The 12,544-nt window shown below is 40.6% G+C and overlaps 1 protein-coding gene across 5 annotated transcripts in view; it reads right to left on the bottom strand.

Annotated features, from left to right (window-relative positions):
• The window catches only part of SCN10A (sodium channel, voltage gated, type X alpha subunit), a 94,103-nt gene that overhangs the window by 33,350 nt on the left and 48,209 nt on the right, over positions 1-12,544 (bottom strand). For all 5 annotated transcript variants that reach the window (XM_012735255.1, XM_012735256.1, XM_012735257.1 and 2 more), the window contains 3 exons: positions 12,291-12,405; positions 6,063-6,301; positions 4,186-4,359 (listed from right to left, as the gene is read on the bottom strand). In XM_012735255.1, the coding sequence (XP_012590709.1) occupies positions 4,186-4,359; positions 6,063-6,301; positions 12,291-12,405 (528 nt within the window). The remainder of the gene's footprint in view (positions 1-4,185; positions 4,360-6,062; positions 6,302-12,290; positions 12,406-12,544) is intronic.

The following is a 12,544-nucleotide window of genomic DNA, read 5'->3' as shown; positions in this document are numbered from 1 at the left end:
TCCATCTGCCTGTTCTGCTCCACACTCTGTCTCTGGTGAAGCCTCTCGGCACCCCTCAGCCTCTGGCCTGTACCCCAGTTCTGTATATGTACAAATAAATAAATCTTTTTTTTTTAAAAAAAAAAGTTGGATTGTAAGAACAGAATACGTATCTAAAAGATGACTTATGCTTTTTACAGGAGACACAGGAAAGCTTTAAGGGTACACAAAAACTGGAAGTAAAGGGCTGAATAAAAATATATCAGGCAAATTCTAAACCCAAATAAAACTGGGTTTTTTAAATTAATATCAAGCAAAAGAGGTTGTTAAGGCAAAAAGCATTCCTAGACATTGAGAAATTCAATTTTTAATCATAAAAGTTTACTGGGAAGATATGACATCTTAAAAATATATATCCATTTAATAACACAGCCTCCAGATAGGAGCAGCAGACCATGCCATAATCACTGTGGGAGATTTTTTAATACACCACCTTGTCAATAATTGCTGGAACAAGCAGAAAAAAATAAGCAGGGATATACAATATTTGTACCATGCAATAATTTTTTGTATCTAATGAGTGTGTGTGTGTGTGTGTGTGTGTGCAGTATCACACCTACGGCAACAGAAGACACATTCTTTTCAAGTGTGTAAGGAACACTTTCAGTATACTGAACTAAAAGGAAATTTCCAATAAAATTCAAAACATCAAAATCATACAGTATACATTCTTTGACCGTAGTACATTAAGCTAGATCTGAGCGGAAAAATGCTGACTAGCAATACCACATGTTTCAAAACTAAGAGCCACTCTCCCAATTAACCTCTAAGAATTAATCCAATTTGAAATTAGGAGATATTTAGAATCAAACAATAAGGAAAGCATATTAAAGCATATCTTAGAAGGAACTTGAAGTCCTAAATGAATCTATTGGAAAAGGACATAGGTTGATGATCTTATTTTAAGAAGTATGAAAAGAATAAAGTATGTAAATAAGAATAGAATAAAAGAATAAAGTATGTAAAAGAATAAAGTATGTAAAATGGAGGATATAATTAAGGTAGGATGCAGGATTAACTGAAATAGGAAACCTTAGTGAACTATAGAAGGTCAACAAGGTAAAAGTTTTTTTTTTTTTGAAAGGACTAATTAAATTGATGACCTTTAGCAAGATTTACACAAAAAGGCAAGAGGCCATGCCTGAGGGGAGAAATACTGTACTGTCAAACAATTAACAAGGATGTAATACAATGGCACATCATTAACAAATAATGATTAAAAAAATCAAAATACAAACCACTATTTTTAAAGACAGAAAAAGATAATGTAGGAATAGGTATTATAGACCCTTAATAGCCTGGCATACACAATAAACTTGAAAATTTAGACTAAAAAGGACAATTCTTTAGAGAAATATAACTTATCAAAATCTATTTGAGAAATAGAAAACCTACTTTTAAGAAAATTAAATCAATAATGAAATACCGACTTCCAGATGACTTTACTAGTGAATTCCTCAAACTGTAAGGGAGCAAAGACCAGCTGGGTGGGATAAGGGGACTATTCTTCACCTTTTTTCACAGAGGTCATGGAGGGCTGGGTTTCCAGCCCCAATCCCTGATCTGAGGGGGAGGGAGAGGGACTGGAGAGGCCTCAGTTCTAAAACCTGGTAAGAATAGTGCAAATAAGTAAAATTACAGGTCAAAACGATATAGATGCAAAAATCTAAAACAGATTATTAGCACACTGAATCTTCCAACGTACAAAAAGAATTCAAGATCAAGTTGGGATTATCCCAGGAATGCAAGGTTGATTTAACATTAGCAAATCAATTAATATAATTCACCATTTAACAGATTAAAGAAGAAAATCATGTGATTATCTTTAATACATGTGGGACAATTGTCTCATAAAATCAGACATTTATTCATGATAAATATTTTTAATAAAAAAACTTACTAAACTGAAGGTTTTTTTTTTTTAATCCTTAAAATTCCTGCTACCAGTATCAGACTTGGTGAAATATTGAAAGTGTTCCCTTTAAGATCAGGAAAAAATACAAGAATGTCTGTGATTAACACTTTTTTCCAACAGTGTACTGGGTGTCCTTAACCAGCACAATAATACAATAAAATGAACCAAATGGTTAGAAATCAGAAAAGAGGACAAAAGTTACTGTCTGCATATGATATGATTATGTTAAATTTTTTGAAGATAATATTGCTAGATCTATATAATATGAGAGGTTCCTGTATATAAAAATGTTAAATAGCAAAATAAATTAGAAAGGACATTTAAAAAGAGGTTTCATTGAGGCTAGCATAAGGAAGTAGGGAATATTTAGGAATAAATCTAATAAAAGTTATGGAGAAATTAGGAAATTTGTTAGAAAAGATGTTGAAAGATTGAGATAAATGGAGATAAAATATACTACTTTCATAAATCAAAATACCACATAAAGGTTACATTTGTTCCCAAGTTGCTCCTTAGATTATTGTAGTTCCAAAAGAAAAAGGAAAAGAAAAAAAAATTGGCTGTATCTGTGTGTATGGATGTGGCAAGTGATTCTAAATGAATAAGGAAGTGTAGGGGCCAAGATATTTTTAAACAAACAAGGTGGGTTACTTGCCTTTCAGACACAGAAATAGTCAAGGCAATTGCAGTAATTAAGACAGGTGTTGGCATTGGGAAAGACCCCATGGGCTAACGGAGCAAGACTTGAAATGATGGGAAGAGATAAGATGTTATTTAGAGAGAAAGAGGTAAGAATGAAGACACAGAAGCTTCCTTCCTTCTTTCTTGTCTTTCTCCCTCCCTTCCTCCCCCCTTCTTTTCCATCAACAGCATTTATTATGTCCCCACTATGTGCTGGGTTCTTAGGATGAAATGGTGAACAAGAAGATCTTTTTTTTTCTTATAGAATATCAGGGAAATTACAAAGTGTGAAAACAGGTTGATTTGATGAGGGGCATAGGTTGGGAGGACCTATCTGAGCAGGTCACTATGAGTTGAACCTGCAAGATGAGAATGAAAGAGTTTAGTGAAAACTAAGGGGGAAACAGTGCAGGCAGAAGGAAGATGTGTGCAAAGGCCCAGATCCAGGGGGCATTCTGCTATGTGTGAGAGAGAGACAGGAGGCCCATCTGGCTGGAGTTTAGTGGGCAAGAGGATCCTGGGAGCTGGGCAGGTCTTGTCCATGCAGCACTTTAGAGACCACCGCAGGGCTCCGGGTTTCATTATCAAGGCAGCAGGCAACCACTGAAGTTACTTGTAAAAAAAAAAAGTGTTGTACAAATGTGAGATGATACTACTAGAGAAAATGGGGGTGTAGGAGAGAGGCAGAGGGGCACTATCTGCTCAATTCTGAAAATCTAAAACTGTGGGGGTCAGGAGGTTGGTCAGTGGGATGAAGTCTGGTCATTTTTTTCAGTCTTCTTGCTTGCTCCAGGTGATCAGGGGAACTGGGGGAACTTGTGACCCCAAACTTCTCTGAGAATTTGACAGATGTGACTCTTAAAACAGTGGTTGTCTTAAGGACAATGCACAGCAGCGACTTGAATAGGGAAACTCCTGCAGAGGGTATTCAGGAGCTGAGACTGGAAAAGATCAGGGACATTAGGTCAGGAGGAGGAAAGTGTAGGAGGTACCTGAGACACTGGACTGTGATCTGGGGTGCTAGGATGACTTCTCTGAGGCATGAAGAGCTGAAACTCAGAGCCAGGCAACCTGGCTTTTAAATGCAGGTCTGCAGCTCATTTGACAGCGGAGAGCTTTGGGGATCATTATTTGACCATTTGGTTTTCCTCATTCTCTATGGGGACCCTAAAAGCAACTCTCAAGGTTGTAAGCATAACACAAGGTATGTAATATCAAGAGTTGAGCATTGTGTCTAACACAAGGTCAAGGAACAACAGCTGCTATGATCACCATTGTTATTGTTATTTGGACAGTAACGGGACAGGAAGATGCTGGAAAGAACCTTCTTGGTGCAGATGAATACACACCCCTCCTTTGAGGAAGCAGGAAGAACCAACTCTTCAAACTCCCAGGAATCAGGTTCTGCCTCACTTCTGCAGGGACTGGAAAGGAAGGGGGATCTTGCTGGAGGTGACTCCAAAGGGCAGTGTCCTCAGAGGTAAGTATCCCTGAATGTGTGTGTGTGGCTGGGGGGGGGGATTCCCCAAATTGGCTAGAGAAAACCTTACCAAGCGGAAGGTCCGCAGCACTGACAGGCTACCCTTCTTGGCCATCCCCAGCTCCACCAGGCTCACAGTGACAATGATGCAGTCAAAGATATTCCACTTCTTCTGGAAATAGTAGTAGGGGTCGAAGGCAATGATTTTGAAAACCATTTCAGCAGTAAAAAATACAGTGAAGACCTGTGGATGGAAACAAGAGTTCACCTCAGCAGGGTCTGGGGGTCAAGGGGCAATGACGAATAGGACAGAAGGAAAATGTCTTGTTTATAAAATAGCAGCTCCTTTTATCTTGTTTATGTTCAGTTTCTATATTTTTGTAGGCTCTTGAAGGATTGGAATGGGAAAGTTGAAAATGGCAGCAGAGAGATTTCTAGACCAGTGCTTAGAGAACAGTCATTAGAACTCATGCTTCATAATGTGAATTATGATTTTTAAAAGTAGATAGTCATTAGGATAATTAGTATTATATAATTATGTAAATGGGAAGTCAATCTGGTTCACTAGTTTAAAAACATGGGTTGTGGGACAATACTGACCCAGATAAAAATCCCATCTCAGGCACTCCTTAGTAGGTATGAGAGTGTGACCAATAATGCATTCTTCCCATACTTTAGCTAACTCATCTGTCATCTGTATAATGGGCATCAAATGAAGATAATGCACGTGCGTGTCTTAGCAAATTTTCTGGCAGATAATAACTCATGAATAAATAATAACTATTAGCAAGAAGCTATTAGCAATACATTGTCTCTAAGATTCTCTGCAGCTTTCAGTGTCCTTAATTGTCTTTAGCAGAACAGAATTTTGACTTTGTGAGAGGCCAGAACTGGGCGCAGGTCACACACCAAGCGGCAGGAGACAGATAAAGAAGAAAGCAAAGACCATGTCAGTGCTTTTCTCTCACTAGCACTCACCAATGCCTCTCCCTAGGTGATGAGGCAGGTCATTTCTTTGACAGCAAAAGAAGCAAACATAGAGGACAGTGAATCCCCTTCTGCCTCTGGACTGCAAGGGTGGAATTCAAAGAGTGTCTACTGAGTGTCCTTTGTGGGTGAGTCACGCTGGTGTGGTGAGAGATGGGTTGAAGTTTCGTGTCCTAGAGAAACTTGGGTCAACTCTGGCTCTGCCTTTACCAACTATGCATTCTCTGGCAGGAGACCCAATCTCTCTGAGCCTTAGTGCGCTCCTGGAGTGTGAGGGTCATGGTAACCTCATAGGATTGTTGTGGCCCTGAGTGAGATTTACAAAGCACCTGTCTCATTGTAGGTGCCAAACAAGGCCTCTCTCTTTGTGACACATGACTCAGCAAGTAGTGAAATCCAGTATGGATTTTATCTTATTAAAAGCAAATAATACTAAAAAACAATGGAGGAAATTTTCAAGTAGCATCATGTCTAAACCAGAAATAAAAGTTCCAACTCTCTGGTGCTTTTTTTATAACAGCAAACATGTCTCTCCTTTTCACTAGCTTCCTTCCCCCTATTCTTTCTGTCCTTAAATGATAACATTGGAAAACGATAATCACTGTTGATTGCAGTCACAAAAGCAATAAACTGGAAAGAATGTTGAGAGATCATATTTTATAGGGGAAAGCAATAGTTATCTTCATTTCAAAGTAGAGGCAGAAAATTTGAGGTTCTGTCTTAACTGCTGCAAAGGGGGAAGTGAGCTGACTTCTAGGTCAGGACTATCTTGTCTATTTTTGCGTGTTTGTTCATCCCAAAGCAATTCCCCCTGATTCTCCATCTTGCACCCTGTGTCCACACCACTCGCTATATTGAGCTGGCTAAGTCAACACTCCAAAGAGTGTGGACATGCTGCACCCAGCTACCCGCCCCACCCCCAGCCATGGCAGCATGGGCAAAGGCTGCCGGTGCACTTACGATGTTGCCTATCTGAAGCATGGTATCGAAGGTATAGCTCATTCCATGGTGTTCCATGGCCATGAAGAGTGTGTTCACCACGATGCACAAAGTGATGGTGAGTTCTGCAAAGGGGTCTGTCACAATCCCAAAGAAAATCATCTTGAGCTTCATCCATGTGGGGCTGCACTCCCAGATCAGATACTTCTGAGCCAAGCTGGTCAAGCAGGGTGGGCACCTCTGCTCAGACTCCTCGAGTTCTGCATAACAGGTGTGGTCAGTGTCAGCCATCAGCCACGTGTCCTTCAGAACCTCATCTCAAGCCTTCCCCTAGACCTTCCCCTAGACCATGTCATTACTAATAACCACTACCTCTCTCTCTGCTATCCATTTCTTACTTTTTGAGCTCTTTCAGTTCAGCAACTTCCAACCAATCTCTGTCCCCATCCAGTCCTCCAAACCATGGCCCCTACAACTTTTAACTGTCCATCGCCCAGGCTACATCCTCATCTCCCCACCTACTCAGCTTAGACTTCATGTACATCCCTCTACCTAGTCTATCTACTAACTTGCAGGCTCCCTCACTTCCTTTCCCTTTTCCCTATTTCATACTTGCCTGGCAAAAACCTAACCCCAAACAAACCCACCTTGCAGACTTCTCTGCACCCACCCAAACAGTTGAAACTGGTAGGAAAAATACACACAACCATTTGTGAGTTTCAACCTGTCACTGCTCAGAAATCCTCCCATGTCTCCCCATCAGTCCAAACTTTTAATTTTCTGGACTATTTTTCATTTCCTCCTTTCTTCCAAGTTCCAACACCCTCTCTCCACTGCTCATTACTGAAAGCCTCCTTTGATCACCCTCAGAATATAGAATCACTCACAAAATAGCTTCCTCTCTTCCTATTAAGTCTCCAGGGAATCCGTCCTACCATGAGCCCAGCACTGGCACCGGGTATGAGCCCCCCCACTACACTCTATGCCCCCCACTTGTGTTGGGGCCCTTTCCTTGTATCCACCCAAGGCCAGTGCCAGCCCCTGCTCTTCCTTTGGGCCATTGCCACCAGCATGTGAAAGTGCTTTAATTACATCTCCACTTTGAAAATGACCTTCCTGGGCCCCAGGCTGTCCTTTGTCTACTGTCTCCTTAACAAAAAAGACTTGGGAAGCAGTTTTCTACACCTAACTTTCTCCACATTCACTTTCCCTCCTCATCCCTGGAATCAGGCATTTACCCCGTTCAAACTCAAGTCATTGGTCCCAGCCTTACCTTACTTCCTTCACAGCATTGGATAGAATTTATAATTGTTTCTTTTTGAAACTCTCTGACCATCTGGCTCCCAGGACACCACAGTCTCTTGGTGTTTCTCCCACTTTAGGGACTGCTTCATCTTAGTTTTTATTCCTGTCTCCCACTTCCTTTCCTGTCCCTTTCCTTTCCTGCCTGCTGGAGAACTCAAGAGATCATTGATCTCTCTTTCCTTTTCTCAATGTAATCTTCCTGAACCCCGTCACCTTAAAAGCCATCTCCATGCCAGCTGCATTTAAATAATCTCTCTCTCCAAATTATATGTCCAGTTACTAATTTCTTCCTAACTTCCAGGCTCATCTCTCTAACTGCTCCCATTAAACCTCCACTTGGATGTTTTTCAGGGCAGCAGCCACGAGGGGTAGCCCCATAGCGCCAGGTCTATCTGCTAATTCCACTGCCAGGAAGATATACATTGACAATATACCAGTCCATACAGGCGAAGAAAAAATGCCCATGGTTTATTATGTCATAGTATTATTATTTAATAATTTTTATATTTATTATTATAAATAATATAAACAGTATTAAAAAAGAAAAGGCTGGTAAAGCACTTTATAGAAAACTGGTGAGACGGAGTTATTTGTGGAGCTAAAAAGACTACATATACATGTGTAAAATGTGTATGTGTGTGTGTACTTATAGATACATAGACTATTGTGTGGAGGATACACGAGACACCGGGGGTGAAGCTGCACAGGAATTTGGGGATCAGGGATGGAGGGCGACAGTTTTTATTGTGAGTTTGAATTATTTTCAGTATGCATGTTTCAAATAAGTTAACTTACAAGAGGCATGATACAAATCAACATACAAAAATTTCTGTAGGCAAATAATTCATTAGAGAAGAGAAAAATCAAGACAATAATCCCACTTATAATTGCAATTTATGTCCAAGAAGAATAAAAATATCTAGGATGTCAAAAATTCCCATGTTCATTGCAGCAATATTCACAATGGCAAAGTTACAGGAACAACTTCAGTATCCATCCATGAATCAGTGGGTCAAGATGTGAATATTACTTAATCATGAGAAATGGAGCCCTGCAATTTATCCTCAATCTTGAGAGCATTATGCTAAGTGAAACAGGCCAGACAAAGAAAGACTAAAACTGAGAAGGCATGGAATAAATGAAATGAAAAAAAAATGCAAACTCATAGAAACAGAAAAATAGGTTAAGGGAAATGGGCAGAGTTTGGCAAAAGAATATAATTTGTCAGTTATAAGATGAATAAGACCTGAGGACCTAACGTGTACCTATTGTGTCTGTATAGTGACTATAGATGATATTACTTTACTGTATTTTAAACTTTTTAAGAAAGTAGAACTGTGTTCTCATGTAAGAGAATGGACGAAGAGAAAAAAAAGGAAAAAATGAACATGTGAGTATTGTCTGTGTAATTAATTAGATGGGAAAATCCTTTCATAATTATGTGTATGTCAAATCATAATATACATTTTAAATATCTTGCATATATTGTCAATTATGCCCTAATACACTTAAAAAAGAGTAGCTCATTCCAGTGTTAAACAAAAGAGTGTGCTACTCCTATTACTTTCAGAAACTACCAAAAGATCCAGGGGCACTGAAAAATAGACTTACAAGCTGTTTTGATCAAATTAGGAGATGTCTGTTGACTCAAATTGTAAGTAACATGCAAAGGCTGTTTGCATACGTCACAGCAGCACAGACCAGCGTGCTCTGAAGGGACACTTCAACCACAGAAACCAGGAGAGCAGAGTTCTCTAAATACTGAGACATCCTGGGGGGCAAAAATCAATGGTGTCTAGTTGGAACCAAAGTAGGAGCTTTCCTGAACCCAGTTTGGCCTAAACAGAAGGGCAGGAAGCAGGCTGTTTGTGAGGCAGGACAGGAAAAGAGACCCAACCTTGCAAATAACTTTAACAAAGCTGATCTTGGTCATCTGGGGAGATGTGGATGCTGAGAGAATCAGGCACTTGCTGGCTTGCAGCACAGTCACAATCATGGTTCCTCCTCAGAAGATTTTCCTGCAAAAAGCTAACCCAGAAGGGACTTTCCTCCTGTGACAATTAAAGAGCTGTCCCTCTGCCTATTAAAGACGAATGTCCCCATTCTGCCCAGGGTTCCTTCTCTTTCTTTTATATTCAGTCTCTCACATCCCCATTAACATGCAGGTATTCTCAAAAATAAAAACAAAACCTCCTTAGAAGAAAACCAGCTAGAGAAGGTCACAGGTCATACAACCCTATGCTCAAAAAACTTTGACTTCTCTGACCTAATTTTAGGTCATCTTCACCCAGAGTCCCTTAAAAATGTCATTGTTTCTCCTGCCTTCCATTGACTCTCATAGCACCTTCCTTGGGGGGACATCTGTCCTGCCTATTCTCTCCCTGATCCGAAATTAGCACCATTCCCCAAATGTCAGCTTTGTATATCACTTTCATTTGCTATTAATTCAACTACTATTTCACTGAGTGCTTACTATGTGTTATGCATTGCTCTTCTGTGGACTGGAGATCTGTGAGCAAAAGAGATTCATCTCGGCCCTGGTGGGAATTTACAACCTAGTAACTATGAATAGCCAACTTCTCCTGAGTATTACTGTGTGCCATGCTTATCCTAATTCAACTAATCCTCACAAAGTATTGCAAGTATATCTTCGCTGTTTCACAGTTGAAAAAATGGAGACAGTTAAAAAAAAAAAAAACAAAAAAAAACAAAAAACCAAAAAACAGAGTAGTTAAGGAGATTCAGGGGTGTGCAGCATATCACCATGGCAGAACCAAGATGCCAGCCCACGCTGTCCGGCTCTGGGCCTGAGTTCTTAGTTACAACCTTTGTTTGTCTTCATTTACCCTGAGGCTCCCTTTGTTCTTGCCTAAATTGGGGTATGATTGGAACATACATTTTGTTCATTCTTTCTCAGTTCTTCAATACACATTGCATTTGCTATTCATCTGTCTGGAACTCTCTCAAGGCTCACAAGGTTGATTCTCTTACTTCATTCCTATTACTGGCTCCTTTAAAGCAAATGGCCTTCCATAAGCACCACATCTAAAATAACTCCTTCTGCAAGTCCCTGTTCTCCATCTTCATCCCCCCCACTTTATCTTTTCCTATTCTTCATCACTGCCTAAACATCTATTTGTGTTTAGCATCTGTACATGCCAGCCCCCAGGATGCAGATTCCAGGAACACAGGCTTCTGTCATGTTCATCTCTGAGTAACCCAGTGTCTGGAGCAGTGCCAGACATACAGCAGCTGTTCAACAAATGTGTTTTGATGGGTGAATAAGTGAAAAAAGAGGGAAGGAAGAGCTGGTCATTCTGGGGAACAAATAAAAGAGTAAGCTATCTCTGTGATGGCTTGATGGCAATAAAAGTCTAGGAAAAAAATTCCAAGACACCCACCTAGCCAAAAAATAAAACTTAGACTTAGCAACATGGTGAAATTCAATGCCATTAGGAAAAATGTTAGGGATTATGCCAATGAAGAGTCATAGCTAAATTAGTATCAATGAGGGAAAATAATATGAGAGTCTACACACATTATTATTATTGGAATGTATATACATATCTCAAAACACAAACTCAGGTATACAAGAAATGTAATATAGGGATTTCCCAAGCATAGTTGAATTCTATTTATACTTCAGATCCCCAGAGTGAAACTTTGTCTTTGTTAATTCAATGTTTGTGACTACATGGTTTGTAGACCTCATTGTGTCTGAGTTCTGAGGGGAAGGGACTCAGGGTAGACAGAGAGGGCTGAGCTGGGCCTTAGTCATGGCCAAGCGTACTCTACTTGAGTCATCATGATTCCTGCCTGGTCTTCAAGGGGAAAGTCTATGGAGACTGTTCTCCTTTGACTGTCATTGCTATCCTGTAGCCTGTGAAAACCAAGTCTTCATGGAGCTACATCTTGTCCAGCTGGGGCCACGGGTCACTCTCTGAGGTTGCCTCAAGTCAGGTACATTGCCAGCCAGGTCTACTCTACAGTTTCTGAGCCATCCTGGATATGTGGGTCTCTCTCTAAGGGCCTGCACCTCTTTAAGGGCTTGCCAGTTACTTCTCCTAGAGAGTAAGACACATTTTTCTTAGTTTCTATCATCCACCATGCCCTCCCCCCAAGTTAGACTTCAGTTTAGGGTTAGGAGGTGAGCACATAAAACCCCTTTTCAGAAACACAGCAGAATCTCAGCTCCTTTATTTTTCCTCCACCCCAGGACATTTTAAATTTGCCTATGAAAGGTAAATAACCAGACAGGACTATTTTCCATAACTTAAGGCAAAACAAGGGATGAATAAGGAGAGAGGATGTCCCATTTGGGTGAGGATGATACAGCCATGCTCACTGGGAGCATCGGATGGCCATGACACCGTACTCTGTCTCCCACATACTCTGTCTCCCACACCTTGGCTTGATGTGAGCAACTGGAAGTTAGACCCATGCCTGAGGAGACTGAGTGGCTCCCCAGTTGATTGATGGAACCCAGCGTTAACAATGCTTTAGTTAATTTGTCTGGTTCCTTTCCTTAAATTGTCTTCCAGAGTTCAGCAGAAAGGGGGCTTGAGGCAGAAATTGTTTTAACTGTAAAAGTTACAGTCAGGGAAAACATTAGGATAATTTTACATTGTTAGAACATTAAAGATGCTTAGAATTCTCTGGTTCCTGCAAGAAATTCTTTCTAAAATCTACTTTGGTAAGTATATTGGGGGTAGATGTACATTTGAACAGGAGAGGAATGAAGGCGTTTCACTTAAGGGGTTCTATAGTTTTTGAAAAATCAGTCATATAAAACACCACACTGATAAAGAGGCAAATGATTATGGAACCCAGGGCACAAGAAGGAGCAGAACTTAGGGTCCCAGAACACAGTCTCAGGTGTCCCTTCTGTGGCTCACCTGGGAACTCTCAAGACACAGAAGGCGAAGTTCTCTGAGCAGCACTTACCCTCGAGGACGGAAGTCATGATACTGACCACACTCATCGCCCGTTTGATTCGGAAAGGCTCATTCAAGTATTCTGCTGATAAGAAAGTCTTCTTCTGTCCTGCGTCAAAAGGCTGCTGGGACACAAACAGAGTCAGTACACCTGGCACCTGAAGTCTTCAGAGGCAAATGCAGCTTATTCAGCTGCGTGTTGGCCAGTCCCCTGTGGCTGGGAGCTCCCAGTGAAGCAGGCATCCAGTGGTGTTTGGAGAAATG

This window comes from Condylura cristata, unplaced genomic scaffold, assembly GCF_000260355.1.
Source record: "Condylura cristata isolate star-nosed mole 26May11 unplaced genomic scaffold, ConCri1.0 scaffold00004, whole genome shotgun sequence".
Classification (NCBI taxonomy): domain Eukaryota; kingdom Metazoa; phylum Chordata; class Mammalia; order Eulipotyphla; family Talpidae; genus Condylura; species Condylura cristata.
This window is presented reverse-complemented; position numbering and strand designations above follow the sequence as displayed.